This window comes from Manis pentadactyla, chromosome 15 (genome assembly GCF_030020395.1).
Source record: "Manis pentadactyla isolate mManPen7 chromosome 15, mManPen7.hap1, whole genome shotgun sequence".
Lineage (NCBI taxonomy): Eukaryota > Metazoa > Chordata > Mammalia > Pholidota > Manidae > Manis > Manis pentadactyla.
This window is the reverse complement of record NC_080033.1, coordinates 45,294,047-45,317,618: the sequence shown is the minus strand read 5'-3', so window position 1 is coordinate 45,317,618 and position 23,572 is coordinate 45,294,047. Positions and strand designations below refer to the sequence as shown.

The 23,572-nt window shown below is 49.5% G+C and overlaps 1 protein-coding gene across 1 annotated transcript; it reads right to left on the bottom strand.

Moving 5' to 3' along the window:
- LOC130681010 (liver carboxylesterase-like) lies at nucleotides 1-20,839 on the bottom strand. The gene is made up of 12 exons (XM_057492969.1): nucleotides 20,682-20,839; nucleotides 18,421-18,554; nucleotides 16,126-16,279; nucleotides 14,519-14,623; nucleotides 12,953-13,057; nucleotides 10,571-10,609; nucleotides 7,523-7,663; nucleotides 6,045-6,125; nucleotides 5,631-5,778; nucleotides 1,979-2,110; nucleotides 576-648; nucleotides 1-302 (listed from the first exon to the last, which is right to left on the bottom strand). Exons 2-12 carry the CDS (start codon nucleotides 18,549-18,551, stop codon nucleotides 119-121), a joined length of 1,293 nt encoding a protein of 430 aa, XP_057348952.1. The 5' UTR covers nucleotides 18,552-18,554; nucleotides 20,682-20,839; the 3' UTR covers nucleotides 1-118.
- Nucleotides 20,840-23,572: the final 2,733 nt, after the last annotated feature.

Sequence of the window (23,572 nt, the reverse complement as noted above, 5' to 3'; positions counted from 1 at the left end):
CTCTACCAGACAATCTCCCAGCCTCTAGAATAAAATGCCCCTTTGGGGCATAAACACCTTCTGGAGAGTGCCCCTATCTGGGCTCCCCTGGGCCCCCAAATCTGGCTGGGCGGCTCATTCACAGCTCAATGTGTTCTGTCTGGAGTGGCTCCCTCGCTGATGACTTGGCCCGGAGATCCGTCCAGAAAGCCACTTCCTCATCTTTGAGCTTCTGGGCTGCCTGAATGGGGACGCCAATCTGCAGGTACCCTTCATTCTGGTCATACACCGGCCAGTGGGGCAGTCCTTCCCCATTGGGGTTCCTGGGAAAAGAATCAAATAAAAATTCCCCCAAGTTACTGTGTGATCCCAACAGCCCTGAGATACGCAGGACCCTTGGCCTCATCTCCGCCAAGAGAGAGGCTCAGATGCCTCCAGAGGCAGGGAGCTCATGAAATCCCGGGCAGTGGGTCCACTTGCAGGGAGCTCTCGCTGCTGGAGGGCACAGGGCCAGGGGATCGTCCAGCGGTAGAAGCTGCCCCTTCCCAGCAGACATGCCCTCCCCAGCCCTGCTCCATCTTTGCCACCAGGCTCACCCATTCCGAGCAAAGTTGGCCCACAATTTCATCACCGTCTTACTCAGTTTGGTCTCCTCTTCTGACACATTCCCTGTGGGGAAGGAGAAAAGCCTTTGCTACTCAAAGTGCAGCTTATGGGCCCACGGCAGCCCTTGAGAGCTTGTTAGACACTCAGAACCTGAGCCCCTAATCCAGACCTACTGAGTCGAAGCCTACATTTTAACAAGCTCCTGGGTGACTTATGTGCACTTCAAGCTTGCGAGTTGCTGACTTAGGGCTCGGTGAGGGCCTACAGCCAACCATACGCTGGCTGTCTTTGTTTTGGGTGCCCACCCGCCCACCTCCTCTTCGGGGCCAATCCCACAGCCTGGGGTTCCCTCGACAGCAGCTGCACCTTGGAAATGCTCTCTGCTGAATCTGGTCTGAATCTCCTTCACCCACCCACATTTTCATAGAATCTGGAAAATAACCCATCAGCGGCCCTGAGGAGTCACCAACCGGGAAACACCCAAGGGCGCTGGTGCACAGAACAGCCCTGAGGTGGGTCACATGCAAGTCGTCTTAACTGCTGGGAGTTCAGGCATTAGAGACATTTGTGAAAGGGTTCCTTTCAAATATTGTACAGTTAAATATATTAAGTTAAAAAAGATACGAGTTTTAACAAGTACCAAATGATTTCACTCATATGTGGAGTATAAACAAAGAAAAACTGAAGGAACAAAACAGCAGCAGAATCACAGAACCCAAGAATGGACTAATGGTTACCAAAGGGAAAGGGACTGGGCAGGAGGGTTGGGAAGGGAGGGATAAGGTCAGGGAAAAAGAAAGGGGGCCTTACTTTAGCATGTATAATGTTGGGGGGGCATAGGGAGGGCTGTGCAACACAGAGAAGACAAGTAGTGATTCTACAGCATCTTACTACACTGATGGACAGTGACTGTAATGGAGTTTGTGGGGGGGACTTGGTGAAGGGGGGAGTCTAGTAACCAAAATGTTCTTCATGTAATTGTAGATTAATGATAACAAAATAAATAAATAAAAAAAAAAAGATAGGGGTTTTATACAGACTGACACACATCAGCCCCGATTCTCACTGTACCCTCCCTCACACTCTGACATGCTCTTGGGAGTGGGAAGTGAGTGGTGGCATCCTAGCCCCTGAGAGGCCCTGCAGGTGACCCACCACCTGTCCTCTTGTTGATGCCCAGGCCCAGGTCCTTAGAATACATGGATGCACATCCTCCAACACGCATGTCACAGCAGAAGAAAGACTGGCGATCTCTGTAGTTCAAACCTACTATGGTTTGAATTTGGGAAACTAAGACCTAGAGAGAAGGAGGAACTTGCCCAGGGCCACCCAACCTCAAGACTTAAACCCAAATCTCTGAACTCCAAGTTTGTAGTCATCAAAAGGCCATCACCTTTCAAAAACAGGGCCCCGAAGACTGAGAAGAGTTCATCCCCATGGTCCCCTGTCACCTTCTCAGGTTTTATGTCTGATGAGAAGCTTGGGCGATACTGGAACTCATACATGTAGGTGGGGAGTCCAGCATCTGAAAAGACATGATTCCTGCACAGTTCATTTCACCAGATGCACAGCTGCACGGTACCAAGGTCCCCAGAGGTTCCGAGCACTCAGGGAATTGGTGGCATGCCTGGGTCCTGATATACAACAACATTCACAGCAGCTGCCCTTTGTGAGTGCCGTGTGCTGGATGCCGTGTGGCCCTGCAGGAACCCCTGTTAAATGAATGTTAAATCTTTGGGTAAATCCATTCAAAATCCCATCATTTTGGGGCACTGAGTCAATTCACCCCTTTGCCTGCTGATGTGTTCGAACACAAGAACAACTATATGCTCACTGTTTACACTACCATAGCTCATTGATAACAGGCTCATTTTAATTCCTTTGGAAAATATCTGTAGCACAATAGATGTCTTCTATTCTGCTCAATTTTGAGTGTTTTGAGTATTTTTCTCACCTATTCTGAGAATAGAGAAGCAAATCCAAGTTGCTGGTCTGAAAGCAAGAAAATCTACATACAAATGTGCACAATGGGGAAATCTGTGTTGGGGGGGTGGTCTCAGGAAACTGCAAGCTCAGCATTTCCGATTTCTCTGTCACCTCACATATCTTGCTTCCTGCAGGGCCCAGGGAAGGCTAAGGTGGCGGTGGTGGAAGAGATGCCAAGGAAGGACAAGGCTGCCCCTCCTCTGCTCCCCTGCCCCTGTGCACACCAGCCCCTCTCCTTTCCCCACAGAAGGTGTCAGTCTTCTAGCTTCCTCAGACCTGCCTGGCCCTGCTCCTTCGGCCTCACTGGTGGGCCACTGGCCCGGGAGCTCAGGGCTTTGCACAAGGAAGAATGCCACGCACAGCAGAGTGACTCTAACAAGGAAAGGGTCTGGCCCCAAGTCAGGCTGGTGGGGAAATTTTATGACTTCCCCCCCTTAGGTAGAGTAACAAATCTGGAAAATGCAGAAACAAGAAAAATGAACAAAAAGATCGCATATAATCCCACCACTCAGAGAAACCTCTATTAATATTTTAGCACAGATCCCTTTTATGTATATAAAATTGGGATAATACTGTATATGTTATTTTGTAATGACTAAAATTTCTTCATGTCATTAAGTATTCAGCCACAAAATAGCTAAACAATATATGCCATCCTGACACGAGGAGGTAGAGCAATTTATTTAATGGCCTTCCCCACCCCTGATTTTGCAAGAGGTATGTTCAAGGTCAAGTGGAGCTCACCCAACAGAGGGAGCATAACTCTGCTTCTGCTGCTCAAAAGTTTTTGAAAGGAACTTATAACCCAACCATCAAGGAAAGACCTACTGTGAATGAGAGTTTGTAGTCGCATGCTTCCCAAGACAGAGCTCTTTCTCTCTCACTTCTTTTAACTTTTTGCCTTACACCACTGAGATTTACAAAATCCCTACAATCACAACACAATTTTTCAAAGGAAAGTAGGGCACAGATTAAATAACAACAATTAGGAATAAGAGAAGCAGAGGGGGACAGAGAGTAATCAAAAATACACAATTTAAAAGTGATTTTTTTTTTTTTTTGGCTAGGAAGAGCTTATGAAATTGGCAGCAGTGTTCTTGTTTTTTAATCTGAGTATCCCAAGTGAGAGAATTAAGAAATCCCACTCTTAAACACTGAAAAGCAAATGCACTGTACGAATCAAGAACTTTAAAATGTTCCGATGGCCCAGCCTGGTGACTTTATTTCTAATAACCAATCCTAAGGAAATGATGAGGGACTTGGCTAAAGATTCATGCACAGAAGGCTGAGCATAATGTTTTTTGTAGCATCAAAATATGAACAGCCAGATGAAATATCCAACAGGACAGGAATGCGAAAGTAAAATTTGATGCATCATTCCATGAAATAATGGATGTTTTTGATGAGTTTTTATTGGTATTGAGGAAATTCCTATAATACAGTTTCTAGAAGCAAAAGACATAAAGTGACTTTTAAATTATATGTAAGATGTTGAGAGATCATTAGAAGAAAATACACCAACAATTTATGGCAGACACTTCCAAGTGAAGGTAGTGTTTCCTTCAAGTGTTCCCATGCTTTCAAAACTTTCTACAATATGAATTTTATACTTAGAAAAGTTATTTTTTTAAATCAAAAAGAGTAACAAAAATAAACTGAAAGAATAATTTTGATAAAAATCTGTGTAGTCCTGGAAAATGACCCTGGACTCTATGTCATGAGATATCATATAAAAAACACAAGTCCAGGATGGCTGGGACCAGCAGGTGATGTAGAAAAAAAAGCCTGCTACAAATCAGACACATGTCAAAAGGCAAGACCAAGTTTATGAAAGCACAGACTTGACCCCAGGCAGCCGCTGGCTAGCGAGTCTCATCAGGACCCCCAGGGGGAGGCAGCATAGTTGGCACCTGGACATCACTGTATTGAGTGCTTGGGGACATGGCAGGGCAGCTATAGCTACTTTTTATCATGCATGTAAAGTCTCAATCTTAAAACCCCTGCAGCATGGTTAGAGAGAGGTTTGTCTGGCCCAAAGAACCATTTTCTGGCTTGCAGACTAGGTAAAGGAGAGCTTCTAGGAAAGGAAGGGTCCTGTGAGGCCCTCAGAAGGTACCCAGAAGGGCCACCTTTCCAGCTGAGCTCATCCAGGCCTGACCTCACACTCCACCCACACCGCCCTGCATCAGTGTCGGAAGGTCCCGTGGTGGACCCAGCAACGAGCAGGACGGACAGCAGCCGGCTGCAGACATTGACCTTCTCCAGACCACTGCCCCGGACCTCCCACTGCTTACTTCTTCTGGCTTTCTTGATCTCAGACCACCCTCCTGATCCCATCTTGACTTCACTCTAACCCCAGCTCTGTTAGTTAACAAACTAGTTTGCAGCCAGCTCTGATTTTGGAGACCTTCCAAGACACATCTTCTAAGATTTGCCCTCTAGCACCATGGATCACAGTAACTTCAGGAGAGGAGCCCCTGTGGCAGATGCTGTTGGTGCCTCACCATATCCCCTGCTTCTGGGCATGCCAGCCTGACTTCCCCTCCGGCATCTGAAACCTTTGCCTGACACCTTTAGCCACCTGAGATCATTCTGCCCCAGGTGCAGCAGGTCAGAGCTCCAGGGAATTAGTAACCCCCTGGCAACAGCCTTCAACCAATGACTCATGGAAACTGAAGGACAAATAGCCCAGTTCCCTTGATGCTCTCATGGGGGACCCCTGAGACATGTCCTCCACTGGTTCCCTTCCCCAGATTCAGGTGTCCACAGCAGATACTCTGCAGGGCAGCACTGATTGGCTACCTTCTCTTTTCCATGTCGCTTCCCCACTCCTCTACTGGTGTTTTGGGGGATCACCTTGAAATAATCTACTTGCATTTGGATCCTATCTCAGAGTTGGCTTCTGGCGGAAACCAAAATGAGACAGTGTTCCACCCCAGGTCCTATGGAATTGGCCTTGGAGGCCTGACCCTTGGCAGTTCCCACATATATGTCTATATGGAGGCGCTGACAAGACAGAGAGTGAGGCTGACAGAGTTCGTGTCCCTCTCCTGACTCACCTCTGCAGAAACGGGCCACAATCACAGATGGGACACCAAATATCCCATCTCCCATCAAGTCCAGGAACAGGTCTTTCTTTTTGACAGGGTCATCTGTCCTTCCTAAATACTTCTCAATGGCCACTGGAATGAGCTCCTTAGGGATGTTCTGAAATGGAGCAACAGTGAAAGGGACCACCGACCCCCTGGGGAACGACACAGCTTCTCCAGCCAGGGAGGAAGGCTGGTGTGAGCGGTGAACCTCTCCACCCGGGCACTCCCTACCCCTCTGCCCCCCCAACGGAAGGTGGGAACGGAGAAAAATGGGGGCAGACCCATCCAGCCCCAGGCTTCATTCTGCCTGTTAATTGCTCTGCAATTTGGGATAAGACCCTGCCCCTCTTTGCATCTCAGCCAGTTCCCATGATTCCTTACAACAAGGGGGTAAGAGTTCCACAGGAGGGATGCGGCTGTGTCCTGGTCCAGCTTGTCTTCGGAGAGCGGGTAGCCCATTAGCTGTTAAAACGAAGGTCAAGCAGCTGTGATCACTGGGAATTAGTCAGAAGAACCACAATGACCGAGCAAGCAAGCCCATGAGGGCTGATGGTCACTTTGCCATGTCTTCACGAGCGCAGGTCTTTGACCAGTTGGACAAAATCAATGAATCAAATAAACTTACTATATCCAGAAACTCAAGGAGTGCAGAGGACAAAGTAAACATTAAGAGAAGCTGTCCCAGTGCTTTGCAACATGAATTTATGTACAGATTAGGCTACAGCCCCCACACTGGTCATCCTGACAGAGAGGAAGGTTTCAGCCAGGCTGGTGCTGAAGCAAAGGGCTCTGGGGCAGCTGACACAGGCCTCACAAATGCCCCCTGTGGCTCTGCCACTTCAGTGTAACGCCTGGAACTGTGCTGGAGGGAGAACTACAGAGCCCTACGCGTAACTCCACCCAAACCTCTGCACCAGGTGACTTGAGCACATTCTAGCATAGCTTCTAGAAGCTTAAGGCTGGACCCCTAGGATGACCCCAGACCCCCTTAAAAATACCTGCCAGGAGGGTTTACTGTTCTAGCCAAAACCTGCAAGCAGGCAGATAGGTCCCTAAAGGCCCTCTCAGAGCAGCTACTTTAGAAAGCCTGCAATTATGTATCCTGTCTCTGCCCTTTGAGATGTAAATCTGCCACCAGAACCATTTCCTCAGGGCCTGAGCGCCATCTCCTTGAAGTGCCAGTGTTCAGGAGACACCTCACTCTCTCCTCCTCCCTTGGGAGGGTAAATGTCTGACATCAGTGGGCGTCTTGCTTCAACGAGTACCCCTGCCGCCTGTCATAAAGACAGAAGTGTGTTTCTCCTCCAAATTGAGCCACTTAACAAATCCAGGTGGCCCATGCACAGGGACAAGCCCCTCACACTCTGCAGTCCCCTTAACACACCCCAGCCTGTAAAGGCCTCCAGCCTTTTGTTTCAGGGACTTGAGTTCAATGCACGCTGGTCTCATCTCCCGACTGTGACAGTGTGACTGAAACCACTTTAACCAACGGCCAGCTTTGTTTACCTTGGACAGAAGGGCAAGCCCTTCGGACCTTTAGAAGTCAATTTCAACTCCAGAGGAAGGAAGTGCCAGTGTTTCCAGTTAGATAGTAGCAGCAAGTGTGGGGTCTGTGGAGAGGGCACCTCAGTTTCCCCATCTGCCCAAAGATGATCTCTGCAGGGCCCCCGGCACCAACATTTCAGCACTCTTGGCCTGGGTTCCCACCACCCAGGGGACGGCTGGCCCATCCCAGAGACGGTCTCCACAGTAATGTCAACTTGCGCGAAGGGGACAGCTGTCCCGGCCTCCGCGGGGGTCTGGAGAAGGAGACCAGAGTGGGCAGGGGCAGCAGGTCTAAGGAACCCGCACCCGCTCACCGTGGGAAGAAGCCAGCCAAACTCTTGCTTGTTGATGCCGATGATGTAGGGAATGGCGTTGAATTTCTTCTCGGCCAGAAGCTCCTCCGGCGTCTTTGGGAGCAGCACACCGTCAACCACCGTGGGCAGGAGGAGGCAGCTCTGGGGGAAGGCGGGGGCTGTCTGGGCTTCCTTCTCCAGGCCTCACCCACGTCCCATCCCCGCCCACCTGAGCACAAGGCCAGCACCACAGACCTGCGTGGCCATGGGCAGCGGCCAAAGAACTTCGGGTCCTGACAAAGGGGGCTAAGGCTGTGTGACCCCAGATGGCAGAAGACAGTAGAATGGTTGGGGGTGAGTGGGTGCAAATCTTCATTCAAATTGGCATACATACACAGGTATTTAAGTACAGAAATATGTACACATTTACATATTTTTATATATACTTGTATAAAATATATTTGTATATATCTCAATTTGAAGTGTATGCATATCTATGTGCAGCTGTCTATCCACAGTCCATTCCAGTTATTCCTGGTCGCTAAGTGCTATGAAGTCACCATGAACTTTGAATTAGCAAATACTATCTGCCTTTGAAACCTGACTCTGCCACTTACTAGCTGGTAACTTGGGAAAGTAATTTCACCTGTTTGCACCTCAGTTGCCTCATCTATAAGATGGGCTGTCATGGGGCTTAAATGACTGAACAATGCAGAACGCTCAGCACAGCCCCAGGTACCTGGGAAGGGCTCGATAAGCATTAGCTGTAGTCCATCAGCAGTGATACTGCAAACCCCTCACATACACACCAGCTCAAAGTGCCGTGTTCCCCACTGATGGCAAGTGGACCTGGATAACCCCCAGGCTGTGAGGCCCTGTGGCTCCTGGGACCTGCGTCTGCTTGTCAAGAGCCAATGAATGACAGGCCAGTTCTGGCTGTTACAGCAGTTCTGCAAAGGGCATCTGACTCAGCAGGACAAGGGAGCAAATCCGAATGCAGTGGGGCTGACATCAGAGCAAAAGACCTCTAGGCCACCACTCCTGTCTTCAAAAGGCTGCTCAGTTCAGAGGGCTCTGGAGAATGAATGGCACTCCAGACAGTGAGAACGGCATGACCAAAGTGACAGGTGTCACTGCACAGCGCTGACCCCAGGAAGCTCCTGGGCTTGCAGGAACGCTGTGGGGTGTGGAGTGGAGAGGGAGCCGGACAGCGCAGCGCACCTCTGCAGGGCCCAGCGCCTCACAGCCATTCGGGTATGATTTGAAGGAGTTAAGTCCATGGAGGCAAGGGGATTTGTCTTGTAAGGAAGGTCGGCCTTTTAATGAGGTGGTGATATGCCCAGTGATATTTACAAGGGTAAATCTGGTAGCCCCATGGGGCATGGAAGGAGGCAGGAAAGGAGAGGAAAGGAGGAAGATAGTAAGAGTCTGGGACACAACGGGGGTCGGATCTGACTGGGGCGGTGTCCGGGAGGTGCCGACTGACCCCAGCAGCAGTGAGAGACAGAGTAACTGCTGTTGGCCAGAGTGGGTGCGAACGCTGCCCCCCGTGCGGGCCCCCTGTGCGGGCCTCTGCATTGCCCTGCTCAGGTAAAACACCCAGGGGCATGTCTCACGGCTTCTTTCTGACACCCCACAGCCTGCCCACTAGCAAATCCTGTCAGCCATTACTTTAAAAATAACCAGATGCCGTCCTGTCCTCACCACCCCTCTGCTATGGGCCTCATTGTGGGGGAGCAAGACCCCGCCTGGATGATTGTGGTGCAGCGGCCCCCAGCTGCTGCCCCTGCGCCTGCCCTGCCTTCCCTACCCTGGATTTCAGCGCGGCAACTGATGAATCCTTAAAACCCAAGGTCATGCCACTCCTCTGTTCAAAACCCTCCTGATACCTCCCATCACACTTGGAAGCAAAACCAAGTCCTGTAAAGGGCCACCCCCACCACCTCCCTTTTCTTCTGTATCTTTAAGCCTGTTCTCTCTGCTCTCTCTCCTCTCCAGCCACGCTGGCCTCCTGCCTCAGGGCTTTTGCGGTTGCTGTTCCCTCTGCCTGGAACATTCTTCCTCCAGTTTTCCTGACAGTTGGCTTCCTGGCCTCTTGCAGAACGTGGCTCAAATGTCACCTTCTCACTGAACCATTCCCTGACCCCGTGTAAGTCCAAACCACTGGCAAATTCTATCCCCATTTCCCACTACATTTTCTTCATAACTCTGAGCACCATCGAACGCATCCCTTACTTTCTTTGTTTACAGCGCCCTTCCCTAACTCCAACAGGGCAGGGGATTGTATCTGGTTTGCCTGTTTCGCTGCTATAGCCCCAGCTCCTAAATTAGGTCCTGGCAAAAGTAAATGTTGATTAAGTCTTCGCTAAAGACTGACTGAATCTCATTTAATCATCACAACACCTTTTAAGGTTAAGTACTGCGATCCCCAGGGAGAGAGCGGAGAGGCCGGCACTATGAGATGTTGCAGAGGTAATGCAATGGGAACCTGGAAACAGCAGGGAGGCAGGAGGGGAGGAGAGGGAGGGGAGGAGGCCGCCACGGCAGTGTGCTTGTGGCTGGGAGGAGGGTGGTGTCCTCAGGACTGCGATTCATGGCTCCCTCCCAGATGGTCCTACAAGCAGCACAGCTCGCGAAGCCAAGCAACCCTGCAGCCTCCCGGGAGAAGAGCGGGGCTCCTCACTGAAGGCTCCCGAAGGAGCTCCTCGCCCAGTTTCCTCCACCGCCCCATTGTGGAAGTTTCCAGTCCAGCTTCTCCCTCAGGGGAAGTTTTGGGAGCAGGAAGTGTAAATAAAAAGTGGGGAGTGGGGAAGTCTGAGCCCAGGGAACACAGAGTTGATGACTGGGAGCCCTGGACAGGGCGTCACGGGAACAGGTTCAGGCCTTCCCCGGGCCTCCGGGCTGCGTTACCCAGGTCAGTTACATGCCCGCCTCCAGGCCTCCGTGACATGACGTCAGGGGTCACTGTGAGTCCACAAGAGAGAATTCTTTCATTCATGCTTGACTTAACAGTGGACTTTAAAGGTGTGAAGACTTACAACCTGTAATCAAGAAATCAGAGGTCCTTACCTCTCTGGGGTCTCCAAGAAAATCAACAGAGAAGAATTTCTGTGAAGACAAAGGCAGAGGATACGGGTGAGAAGGCTTCTGGGAGAAAAGCTGATCCTTGTGACCTGCGTGCCAAAGGGGTCAAGTTCTCTCTCCTGGTGCCACCCTGGCGGGCCGAGAGGAAGTGGGCAGGCCTGGCAGAGGAGCGAGGCGAGGGAGGGGAGGGAGCTCCCGAGAGGGCGGTGGTGCTCGGGCCTGCCCTGCCTTCCTCCAGTTCCTTGTCTTGCTCTCACAGGCAACAATACCCCAATTTTCCTTTGGGGGATCCCCCTCTTTCCCACTCTAACTCCATGAATCCAGGCATTTATTTGTGACCTGGGGTGCCCTACCTCCCAGACCCGAGGGTTCAGTTCAGAAATGGGCACATGCCCATGTCAGTCCAATAGAGTTACCCCGAACCTTTTGCTGGGATTACTGTGACAGGGTTTGCAGGCCTGTAGGTCTAGAATGCTGCTGTTGTCTTTAACCTTCCTGGTGGAAAAACCTGCCCAAGAGTGAAGCCAATACTGAGAGGTTAAAAAACTGAGGGATAGTGACAGATTCTTCATAATTCTGTATAATCCAGCCATGTCTAAAGCCACATACTCCTGAACTATGGTTTTCAATTAGGTACCTGAAGATTCTGTTACATTTCTTTCTCTGCTCAAGGTACTTTGGGATACATTTTCTCATCTGGCATTGGAAAGTCATGACTTACAGAGAAGCTCACTGAAATTCACCACACTCCACACTTCTCTTTGTGGTGTGTTCACTAAGATTGCACTGACTGTGATGTTACCCTGTAGCTAACAGGTCTTAGCATTAGGCAGCAAGGGACCAATTGGGGTGCCTCCATGATAGGTCATAGTCCTACCAGCCAGGGGTGCATGTGGGTGTGTGTGCCTGCATGCACGTGTGTGTGTTTGGGGAAAGTAGATAATCACAGAGACACTTCCCCATCATCTCAGAAAATCTCAGAAAGACAGTATGTGTTCTTAGGTCCTTTGGGTTTTCTCACAGTCCCTAGCTCTCCCCTTATAAGGTGGGTCTTCTTGAGCCACATGAAGAGTTGCTGAAATCAATTGCCTCTTACCAGGCATCAGAAAACTGTTGTGTTTTTATGCTTCGAATGCTTTGGTCACCTTATCTGAGAAACCAGGATCCAAGCCCCAAGGCCACACTGTAGTCAGCCCATGGAAACAGCAGAGTCCAATGCTCGAGGCCAGTCCCTGGGGACCCAGGAGTCCTCAGGAGCCCGTGGACCAGACAGTGCAGGGGTGCAGGCTACGCCTAAGCTCACATTCAAAACCCCCACCCCCACCCTGAGAGAATAGCTCCTGTCAAGCCTTCATGCTGTATTCTCTGGGTGCCTGCCCCTGTGATGACACAGTGCCACAGGCACCCAGCAATCCTCAGGTGTAACCTTCTTGGTTACTATGATGAATGAATCCCCTCTTTGTGCTCCCACCACACTTAACCCACGGCGTGTATGGGTGTGTTTCTCCTTGGATAAGAACTTATGAGCAGGGACTATATCCAATTCATGTCTGCATCACCCTCCCTGGTGCCGCCCAATACACTTAGCATGGATGGATGGATGGGGTTGGCCAATACATGGAGTATGGGTGAACTGGATGGCAAAGTGAATAAATGAATGTTAACTGGCAGGTATTTGATTTTAGAAGACTGGATGATGAAGAAATATATAATGGCTGGACAATACATAGATGACTGACAATAGATAAATGAACATTATAGATGGATGCATATTGGATTGATGAGAGGATATTGGTGAGGTGGTTAGATCGGTGGGTGGATACGTGGCTAATGAGAAGATGGATGGATGGATGGATAAATGGATGAATGGATGGTTGGTTGGATGGGTGAATGGATGGATGGATGGGTATTCTAGAGTCATAATTGAGGCAGTCTCAGAAAATCTAGAAAATTGGGCCACCACTGGGTTATAACTGAGGTAGTTTCTAAATTAATGAGGATTAAATTATGACAAACTTTCTGGAAATCTTTGCTCTTAATAACCCCACCCTTGCAATTCAGGATGGCAGTTACCTTTGGGAATATGTAATGCTTAATTTCTTAAAAATATGTCTGAAAATAGGAATGGCAAAATAGTAGGTTTTCGTAGAGCTCAGGGATTATTACAGAATTTGTTCCTTACATTATTTTTTGACTTTGCTAATGTTTGAGACACTTCATGATACAAAAGAAAAACAAAGAGATTCTCCATCCAGATCCAGAGGCTGACTTGGTCCTGGGAGGGAGGCGAGACCCTGTTCCAGGGGACAGCTGGGGTGATGACTCCTGGGGCCAAAGCTTGTAAGGCCACAGAACGGACGCACTTACCATCTTCAGTGACGTCTCCAGGAGCTCATCCTCCGTCTTCTGGCGCAGGCAGTGAACAATGGCAGCTGAGGTGGTAGTTTTACACCCAGCAAAGAAAGCAATTTGCTGCGAAGATGACAGGTGACAGCAGAATTCAAGAGCCACGTCCCTTCCCTCAGTCAATAAAGAGCTGCTCTGTCCCAACCTCTAAGACAGCAGGAGCAGCAGACAATATTGGAGACAAGGAGGGTCTGGGTCCCAGTCACGCCCACTATGAACCTGTCTTTGTTACCTTATCTCCGGTAAAATGGGTTAATGATCTCAAAGCTGAATGTCTAAAGAGAGGCAGCATGGGGTGGGGCTTAGGAGCATGACATCCAGGATCACACTGTCTGGTTTCAAATCTCAGCGTGTCCACTTTCTAGCCATTTGGCCTCAGGCAGGCCACTGGCAGAGGGCAGCCAGAAGGGAAGGTGCAGAGGGAGAGAAGCCATGCGCCATGACGGTGGGGCCTCGAGGAGCGTGCAGGGCTCCCCAGAGCTCCACACAGTGTCTGGCTGCTGTCCTCACCAATCCACGAAACCAAGTCTCAAAACCCTACCAAAACGTGCCACATCACTGGCGCCAGTGGGCACTCCTCAGAGAGCCTCCTGTTGCTCACTTTTCCTTGGCTTCCTAAGTGTCCAGATAAAGACAGCTCCTCCCCAGGGTCCGTGCAGCAGGGCCCCTCCCAATGTCCCCATCTGCAGCTCACGCCAGGTTCCCTCTGCGTGTCCTGCTCTGGCCACATCAGCCATTCTCCCTGTCTCACCTGGGACACTTCCTACCGCCACAGGACATTTACACATGGTGTTCCCTCTTCCCAGAATATTCTTTTCTCACCAAATAAATGACCATTCATCCTTCTGATCTCCACTCATTGATCTGTTTTTTCAGAAAGCCTCTCCTGATAACCCCTCCCTGCACACTAGACTAAGTACTCCTTTCATATTCTGTTATGATATCAGGGAAGCCTTTATTGCTCTTATCCCAACTGATGTGTTGTAATTGTGAGATTCTATCATCATTAACCTATCTCCACCATTAGCATGGAAACTTCTAGATGCCTGGCTAGATCAAAATTATTTGCTGAGTCACTGAATGAATCAAAACATGAATTCTCCAGGAACCCGCCGCAGTCACAAGGCCCCCCGAGAGGAAACACACCAGGCCCACATGCTGTAAGTGGGCTCTCCAGAACTCAGACCCTCAGACAGACAAGACAAGGACAGTCCACTTCCCAGCCCAGCTTGGCACCCCACCTAGACACACCCTGCAAAGTATGGTCACAGGACAGTACGCTCCAGCAGTCCAGAGTCAAGGGTTTGAGGGCCAGCTCTGCTCTGACCACTCTCTGATCTTGACAAGGTCTGCTCTCCTGCCTAGTTTGGTCAGTGGGAAAACTGGGAGGTTGGGTGAAGTGTCTCCTTGCCCTCTGACCTCCAAGATTGTTTGAGGATGTCAGCTGGATCCCATGGCAAGAAAACCCCCTGCAGACTCCAGTAGTGCACAGCAAAGGGCATGGGGCGATCCAGTGCACGACCCTACCTGAGCTATGTCCTTTGTACTGCGCCTGTACAGTACAGGACTGATGACCATGCCACTCTCAGAGATAGCCCGATGGAAGAGGTTCTTGGCCAGGGGAGACAACACCTGGAGGAGAGAGCACAGGAAGAGAGTTTACACTCCTGGGGCAGAGGATTTCAAGAGCCATCCCCATCCGCAGTTCTGCCCTGGCTCATTCTCCTGGGGGTGCTGGGGGTCAGACACGACAGGTCCTGGCCTCGAGGGTTTCCCTCGAGGCTGACCGTGGGGCCTGGCTTCTCCAAGAAAATCTCAGTAGGCAGGAGCCAGGAGTGCACAGTGAGGGGCAGAACCGGAGTGTGAGGCACGCTCTGATTACAACAATCAAAAGTATCTGAAAGACAGCTTGGCAGGCAGTTGGCAATGCTTTAAAGACACAATTCTGATTCCACATTTCCATTGCTCAGAATTCATCCTAAGAAAAATGATCATGGAGGCACACATTTCTAAGAATGCTCAGGCTGTTTATAATAAAATTGGAAATAAAATTAACTTGGAAATAACTAAAGGTTCTAATATTATGAGATTGGTAAATGAACCATTCTTCATTCTTACCGTGGAATACTATGCAACTACAAGAAAATACTATGGAAGAGTATTTAATATTTAGAGAAATATGTATGTTATAATGATAAGGAAGGTTTTTGTTTAAAAAATCAGAGATGGACAGATTAACAGACAGACAGAGTGAGTCATGGAAAAAGACTAGAAAATGCCCATGGTGACATCCCTAGGAAATGGGATTAGGGATACTTTTTTGTCTTTGAGTTTCTCCATACTATTCCATTCTTTCCACTTTTACTGAATATGAAAAATATTTTCATCCTAGTATTTGACCATGAAACCAATACATATTATTATACCAGTCAGTAATAGACCCTCTGTTCAACTGTGAGGTTGCTAGAGGGATTTACAGCTTCCAGCACCTTCTGATTTGGTTTTCATCTTTGTTTCCTTCAGCGCCTCCCCCAGCCCCACTCCCCACCCCAGGTTCCCACAGCCCCTGCCCCATCCCCCCACCAGTCCTCTCTGCCCACTCCTCCCCCAGCCCAGTCCCATCCCTTAATCCCAGAGACCGCTGCCCTCCCTCTGGAGCAGGGACAGGCCATTGGACCACCCCAGACGAGGACCTGACCGATACTTGGTGCTCAGGTCCCCTCGGAAAGCAGATCTGCCTTCAATCCAAACAATCACACTCTGCCAAGCTCTCGTGATTCCCTCCTTTTACTCATAATTTATACCCACCCTACTTCTCAAGAGAAGTGAAGTGGATCTGGGCCTAATGTTAAAATGATTGGGGAGGAGAAGGAGAGCTCAACAAGTTAGAAGAGTAGGAGTGTCACTGCTGCAGGCTATGGTGAGAGGTCCTTAATGGCTCCACGATGCTAACTTGAGCTCTTGAGCTTCCTGGGGCCAAGAGAGTCTGGCCATTAGCTCCCCACCATCTGGTCCCATGCTGAGTACAGTCGGTTCTGAATCCAGGGCTTTTAATGAAGGTACCCATGGCTGGATTGGCTGGTCTCCCAGTGAGGGTCCCCATGAGCAGTCACATCAGGGCCGGGAACACTTACGAGAACAGAGACACTTTCACTTCCTGCAGACTCTCCGAAGATGGTCACAGAGCCAGGGTTCCCTCCAAAGTTGGCAATGTTCTCCTGGACCCAGTGCAGTGCAGCCACCTGGTCCAAGTGACCCCAGTTACCCCGGCTGTGTTCATCCCCAGTGCTGTGAGTAAGAAAACAGGGTGTGGGTGGGGGCAGCAACTTCATGGCAGGGGTTTCAGGACCACAGATAGGGCTGGGGGCTCTGGGTCAACCTTCCTGAGTAAGCCTGGGCTCCCACAGCCCTGACATGGGGTCTTCCCCTGCCTTCCATTCCTGAAGCACTGTTCTGCTGTAGGGCTCTTCATTCACTCATCCAGCATCTATTTACTGAGCATCTACTATGTGCCAAACACTGTTCGAAGAGCCAGGAGCACAACTGAGAACAAAACAGGCAGAACCTCTGACTACATAGAGATCCCACTACAGATTCTCAACAGATATACATGGAATATAACGTCAGGTAGTGAAAGTGCTTTTAGGGAAAATAAAACAGAGTAAGGGAAAAGGCAGGGAAGGGGCAGTGGGTTCTATTCTAGATCACATGACCAGAGGCCTTTTTGAGCTGTAGCATTTGAGAAGAGACCTGAATGAAGGAGCACAGGAGCCTTGCAAGTATCCAAAGAAGGGAATTCCAGGCAGAAGAAACAGCAAGTGCAAAGGCCCTGGGGTCCAAGGAACAAAAGTTTGAGTGTAGGACATGCAGCGAGAGGGCCTTATGGGCCTTGGTAAGGACTTTGATATAATGGTAAGTAACATGGGCAGCCACTGCAGGGAAATGACGTGATGCAATTTATGTCTGAAAGGATTACTCTGGCTATTGTGTGGATCAGATAAAGTGTAAAAGTCACAGGGTTATAAAACTAAGTAGTTATTGTAATAACTTAGGTGAGAGACACCAAGGGCTTTGATTAGGGTGGTTACAAGAGAGGAGGTGAGAAGTGGTTGGATTCTGATTATATTTTAAATGTGGAACCAAGAGGATTTTCTGACTGACTAGATGTGGGGTGTGAGAAAAAGACAAGAGTCTAGGCTGATCACGGAGCTTCAACTGGAAGGAGAGAGCTGCCAGCAGTTGAGCAGCAGGCACTGTGGGGAAAGTAGGAGTGTTTCTTGGGGGAGGAGCTGTGGGGGTCAAGGGTTAAGTTCGTCCGTGTGGGTGTGAGGTGCCCTTCAGTCATCCAGTGGAAACAGCAGGAGGTGGAAGGAGATGTCCATCTGGATTTCAAAGGAGAAGTTGGGGCTGAAAGAAGGAACTATGAAGGTGCCCCCTGAGGTCACTCAGGGAACCAGTGGAGATGGAGAAAGGCCTGAGGACAGGAAGGAGGGGGGTCCAGTGAAGGGACCGAGAAGGAGCAGCCGTGAGGCAGGAGGTGGCCAGAAGCCAAGAGAAAGAAGCTTTTCAAAAGGGTGCGAGGGATCACGCGTGGATGCTGCCGTGACCGTGTGCGGATGCTTGCCAAGGTTGGGCCAAGAGCTGTTGGGACACTGGCGACCTCACCCTGAACAGTGCGGTGGTCACAGTAGAGCCCTGGCTGGCACAGTGGAGAGGCTGAGAGGAGAGGAAGCTGGGGGCGCTGGTGTCTGTTGTGCCGGGCCAGGGAGCGGCCAGGCCGTGGGTGAGGACTCTCAATCAAGGCGACGCATCTTGGGGCGTGACCCCTGGGGAGAACCTTCCTCCTACTCTAGAGGTTTTTCCAGTGAGGAGCCCACCCCACCCCCAGGTGCCCCATTAGTCATCTCAGGGTCACAGGTCATTCAAAAAAGGTTCACAGTAACTGTCCTGCAGGAAACCTGGTTCCTGTCCCCATGGAGACTCGATGTACAAGACACTAGCCTTCACCCATGTATGTGTCAATTCCAAGAAAGAAATGGGATGAGTGGGCCTGACATTCCTCCCAGAAGGGCTTTCCACTGGAATCCGATGCTCTGACAACCTCCAACTGCAGCCACCGGGATGGCACAGGTGAAAAGGAGATGAGTATCTTAGAGGAGGTAATATTTGGATTGCGCCTTGCAGGATGAATAGGAGTTTATCAGGTAGACTAAGCATTCCAGGCACAGGAAGGAGCATCTGCAAAAGTTCAGAAGCAAGCGGACCAGGGTTGCTGGGGAAAGAGAAGGTAGATGGGGTCCAGTTATGAAGGGACTTGGATGTCTTACTAGGGAACCTAGCAAGACCCCCTTGAGGGCTGCATGACAGAGCTGAATCCCTGCACCCTGCTTTGGGGGCCAGTGTGCAGTGAGGAGGGCCCAGCATCTTACCTGAAGAATCCCCAGATGCCCAAGCGGTACTGAATGGTCACCACCACCACGTTTTCATGGGCAGACAGGGCCAGCCCATCGTAAGTTGATGCCCCGCCCACCATCAGACCACCTCCGTGGATCCACACCATCACCTGGACAGGGAGGAAGCAAATAACAGTTATAGGGAGCAAAGCTGGGAGGGACCTCATGAGGTTGTCTGGTTTGATGGCCTACCTGTTGGCCATGGCTCAAGGAGACTGTTTCCAGAAGTCCCCCAGTCCCCAGCAAAGCTGGAACTGGCAGTTGCTCACCTCTCTCTTTATCCCACCTGGGGCTGAAGCCATGATGCCATTCGCCCTGCCTCTGCCAGTCTCCCTGCCTCCAGTGCCACCCCCTCCCAGGGTTCCTCACACTGCAAACATCATCATGGGAACAGCCAAGGCTCAGAGTATCATAGTCTCTTGGAGCCCAACCTCAAAGCCACCTCTTCTGAGAAGTTTTCAATCATTTGACTCATATGATCTGAGAACCTTCTATGTGCCAGGGACTGTGATAAGAATTGAGGTTGAGAGTGGACACAGGAATTCATAACACATGGATCTTGCATTTAAAGAGCTTGTGAGCAAGGAAGTGAGAGTGGCTAAAGTAATATTGCAATAATTTTGTTAGTTTAAAAAAGTCATTCATAACATGAACTATGTGCCAAGTATTTTCCTAAGCATTTAAAAATAAACGATCCACTAGGCTCTCATTCCCATTTAACAGACAGGAACTGACCAGCCCTTGGCTCAGCCTTCACCCAGGTACAGACAGGAAAGTGATGCACTTAACCTGCCCGAGGTCATACAGCTAATAAGTGATGAAACCAGTGTTTGAACCCACAGTCTGGCTCCAGAGTCCACGTGTTGAGCCACTCAGCTCACGGCAGCCAATGGCCATGACCAGTGGGTCACTGTTAACGTGGGCATAAGACCTTCCCTTCAACTCTAAGGTTTCAGGAGCTCCTCCCCTGTGTATTCACCAGGCACTGAGCCAAACCTTGGTCCTCATCGCTGGATACTCACATGTGATTGTTCCCATTTTGAGGAACGAGAGCCAAGCTGCTCAGCTAATGCAGGCACCACCAGGATTTAACCCCGGACCCTGTAATTCCAGAGCTGGTGTCCATAACCAGAGGTTCTTCTGACTCACGGTTCCCAGAGCCCCTGTCCGTCCTACACCCCGGGGCCTTGCCTACTTCCAGGCAGAGGGAGTGGGTTCGTGTTCATCTCTCGGTGAAGGCTGAGCCAAGGGCTGGTCAGCAGTGATTTGCTGAAGCTCGTTGACATCTGTGCAGCCAGATGGTAAGACCCTTGACAGCAGGGGCTGCATGCTAAGTGTTTTGTGTCCCTCCTTTCTCCTAACCCCTTAAGGGGGCACTGAGTACACAAGAGAAGAATGAATGCAGGAATGAATGAATGAGTGAACTTTTGTCCCAACATCTTTGTGCCAAGCATATGCAGGGCCAGCTTCCAGACAAGTACACAGAGGCCCTCCCCCATCCTGGGCATCATGACAGGGGTGTTGCCGGGAGATGGTTGGGTGCCGACCCACCCCTCCCCACACACACCTTCTCCATTCCAGAGACCCCCTTCTTTTTCCAGTGGACCCTCCCCACCCTCCAGCAGGTGCAGAGCCTGGAAGCCTGCCCCACCTGCAGGTCTCCTTTATTCCAGAGCTGCTGACTCCCTGGGTCACCAAGGCTGCCAGAAGACAGTTAAAGTGGGGAATAAGCTACAGTAAAATCCCAGGTAGCCAAAGGCGAAGGAAAAATGCTTCTTGGATTGCCCCAGGCTGTCCCAACACCTCTGACACTTTCCCCATGCTGGGCCTCAGTTTCTCTATTTGTAAATGAAGGGTTGGGTTGTGTCTTATCTCTAAGATTCCCTGCAGCTCTAACTTTATTGGAAATTATGTTTTAGCTGCTCTGGGTGGCAGATTCCTAATCTGGCATCTAAGAGTAATCATTCTTTTCCTCCTGTTAGCATAAAAGAACCTGGAAACATTACAGTGTGCATTAGAAAAGCACAGCAAACTCTCCCAGAGGCTCTCCTGTCTGTCACCAGGGGAAACTGAGGCATGGAAAAACGTGTTTCTGTTGGTCACGTGCAGTCTGGATCTGGCGGCTAAAGGAAGCCCGGGGCCTGGGAACAGCCACGGAATGATAGCCTGCCCCCCAGCTGTGTTCAGCCTCTTCCAGTGGCCCCAGAAGGCCCAGAGTTCTGGAACTCGCTACTTACTGGCAGCCTGCTTTGTTTCGTCAAGTCAGCGGGAGTGTAAATATTTAGGTAAAGACAGTCTTCAGAAAACTTGAGATCAATGTTCTCCTTTCTGTTGGTAAAGAGCTCTGAGAGCACCTGCCCGGTCACTGGGTCTTGGGAGCACCTGGGGAGAAAGCAGAACTCCTGGGGGTCAGTCAGAGCTCAGTCAGGCCGTCTCCTGCACACAGGCCAGGCCTCGGGCCAGCACGTGTAGGCTGCTAAATAGACTTGTTCTCACCAGACTTGAGAGACTGGGATGGCTAGGAGGCCACCTGGGGAATCTGGGTGGGGGCTCTGGGGCTCAATAGGGTTCCCCAGGACCATGTAGAGTAAGAAGGCCTGGCACCTCTTGGGATGCCCCATATGTGACCCACCCGAGAAAGGCCCATTCCCCACACAGCCTGGCTGCTGCCAGCTCTCTGCTGGCTCCCAAGGTAGGCTAGAGGGTGACCATGTTCCTCCACTAGGAAAACATGCTCTAGCCCAGGGGAGACTTCCACAAGCCATGAGAAATCACTCAAATGACAGACATTAGGGCCTACAACAGGTCAGGGGTGAAACATCTGTGGGGCAACCCTGGGAGAATTGTATTCTAGTCCTGCCTCAACCACTAATTTGCTGAGTGACCTTGGGTGAATTCCTTGCCTGCTCTGACCCAAATCTGCCAGGCCTAAGTGAGGGGAGTGATTTCTACAAGGGTCTTGCAGCCTTGACATGCTAAGATTCTATCATTAACCCATCCCAGGCAAGCACTGTTTAGCGCCTTAATAACAAATCTTGAAGATACAACACAGATAATAACTGGTACTATTTTAGGGAGTCCTCCCAGCATGCCAGGCATTGTTTTAAGTTCTCTTTATGTACTAACTCATTTAATCTCAGATCAATGCCATGACATGGGCTCTATTATTATCATCCCTATTTTATAGGAGAGAACTGAGGTTAGAGAATCTGTCCAGGGTCACAAAGCCAGAAAGATCCATCATGTCATCCTTATATTTCCAAAGCTATAAGCAACATCTCTGACTTTTAGTGTGTGCGGAAGGCAGCCACCCCTGCCCCCAGGACATAGGGGAGATAACTGAGGCTCTGCAGTGTTCGGTGACACAGTTGTCAAGGGGCAGATACAGAGTCTGCAAAGATGACTTCCTGATCCTATTCTGGGGGGACTTTCCCCAAGAGCAAGGGGGATAATATTCATAAAAGAAGAAATTCAAATGTCAAAGAAGAAAAACAAGAGTTAAACATTACTGGTATTCAAATAAAAACAGAATGAGCAGCAAAACTATATATAATCATGATAATAGTAATAATATTTATTATTTTGACTCCCCAATAGCCAAAAATATTTTCTGGTAACCCCCAGCACTGCCAATAGTCTGGTGAATGGAGGTTTTCATATATTGATAGACAGAGTGTAGTTAGAGGGACATTTAACAAAAAGTGTATACTCTTTCACTCAAAAGTGTGATTTCTTGGAACTTATCCAAAAATATTCATGACTGTGCATAAAATTTAGCTATAGGATGCTTATCAGAGCACTACCAATATTACCAAAAACAGTAATAGTAACTTAATACATTACTTACTAAATCAAGTAAGAGACTAGGTAAATAAATCATGATTCAATACCTAAAGTGATACAGCTTTAAAATGTCAGGCTGTGATATTTAAGGACATAGAATGCTGTTCGTGCTATAAACGAGTGAAACAGGTTTCCAAACTATTTGTATAGGGTGATGTGACATTGTGATTTATAGTAAGAAACACATCTTTGGTCTTCGCCCCATTTCGATACGCCCCGATGCGCAGCCCCAAACTCTAAGTGGACAGCAGCTCCTTTGCTCTGGGCCTCACCCATATATCTCTTCGTCTGGTTGTTGCTTCTTATTCCTTAATATCCTTGGTCACAAACTGGTAATGTAAGTGAACCAGTTTAGAACTGGTTTCCTGAGCTCTGTGAGCCACTGGAGCAAATTAATGGAACCCAAGGAGGGGGTCATGGGAACCTCTGATTTACAGCCCGTTGGTCAGAAGCACAGCGGACAACTTGGCCTTGCACCTGGCATCACTGAGCCCCTAACCCGTGGGCGCGGACACTACCTCCAGGTGGACGGTGTCCGCATCAGCTGAGTCACAGGGCAGCCAGCTGGTAGCAAATAACTTTTCGTTGGTGTGAGGGGAAAAGACCCATGAGTTGGAACTGGGTTTAGAATCTCACGTGATTCTATTTTTAAGGGAGGAAATATGTAACAGATAAAAGACTGGAAAAATAGAATACAAAATATAAACAACAGTTCTCTCTAGGTGGTGGAATTGTGTATGAGTTTCATTTTCTTAGCTTGAGTTACCTGTCCTGCCTCCCTTTTCTGTTGTAAGTAGGTATTACATTTGGAATCAGGAAATAAAAATAGTGAACATTATTTTAAAGAGAAAGATGGGAAGATGGCGGCATGAGTAGTTCAGAGGAAATCTCCTCCCTAAAACATATATATTTATGAAAATACAATAAATACAACTATTCCTAAAAGAGACACCAGTGGATGCAGTACAACAGCCAGGATACATCTACATCTGTGAGAACTCAACATCACATGAAGGGGGTACGATACAAGCCGTGGCCAGGCGGGACCTGAATGCTCCCCCACCCCAAAACCCGGTGGGAAGAAAGGAGTCAGAACAGAGAGGGAGTGAAAGCCCAGGACTGCTAAACAACCAGCTTTAGAAATCTGCACCCGCTCAAGAGGCACGGGGTGCTGGATATTAGAGAAACGGAAAAGCAAAACCTGTGGCCAGGTCCCCACAACTGGTGCCCCTGAGACAAAAGAAAAGCGAGTGTTTTCTGCAAGTCTTAAAGAGACAGGGACCCC

Coding starts and splice junctions, on each gene's coding strand:
- LOC130681010 (XM_057492969.1), bottom strand. CDS start 18,551: ATGGTGTGGATCCACGGAGGTGGTCTGATGGTGGGCGGGGCATCAACT. Junction 10,610..12,952: donor TGGAGACGTCACTGAAGATG/GTAAGTGCGTCC, acceptor TTGTCTTCACAG/AAATTCTTCTCTGTTGATTT. Junction 2,111..5,630: donor TGTGGCCCGTTTCTGCAGAG/GTGAGTCAGGAG, acceptor ATGTCTTTTCAG/ATGCTGGACTCCCCACCTAC.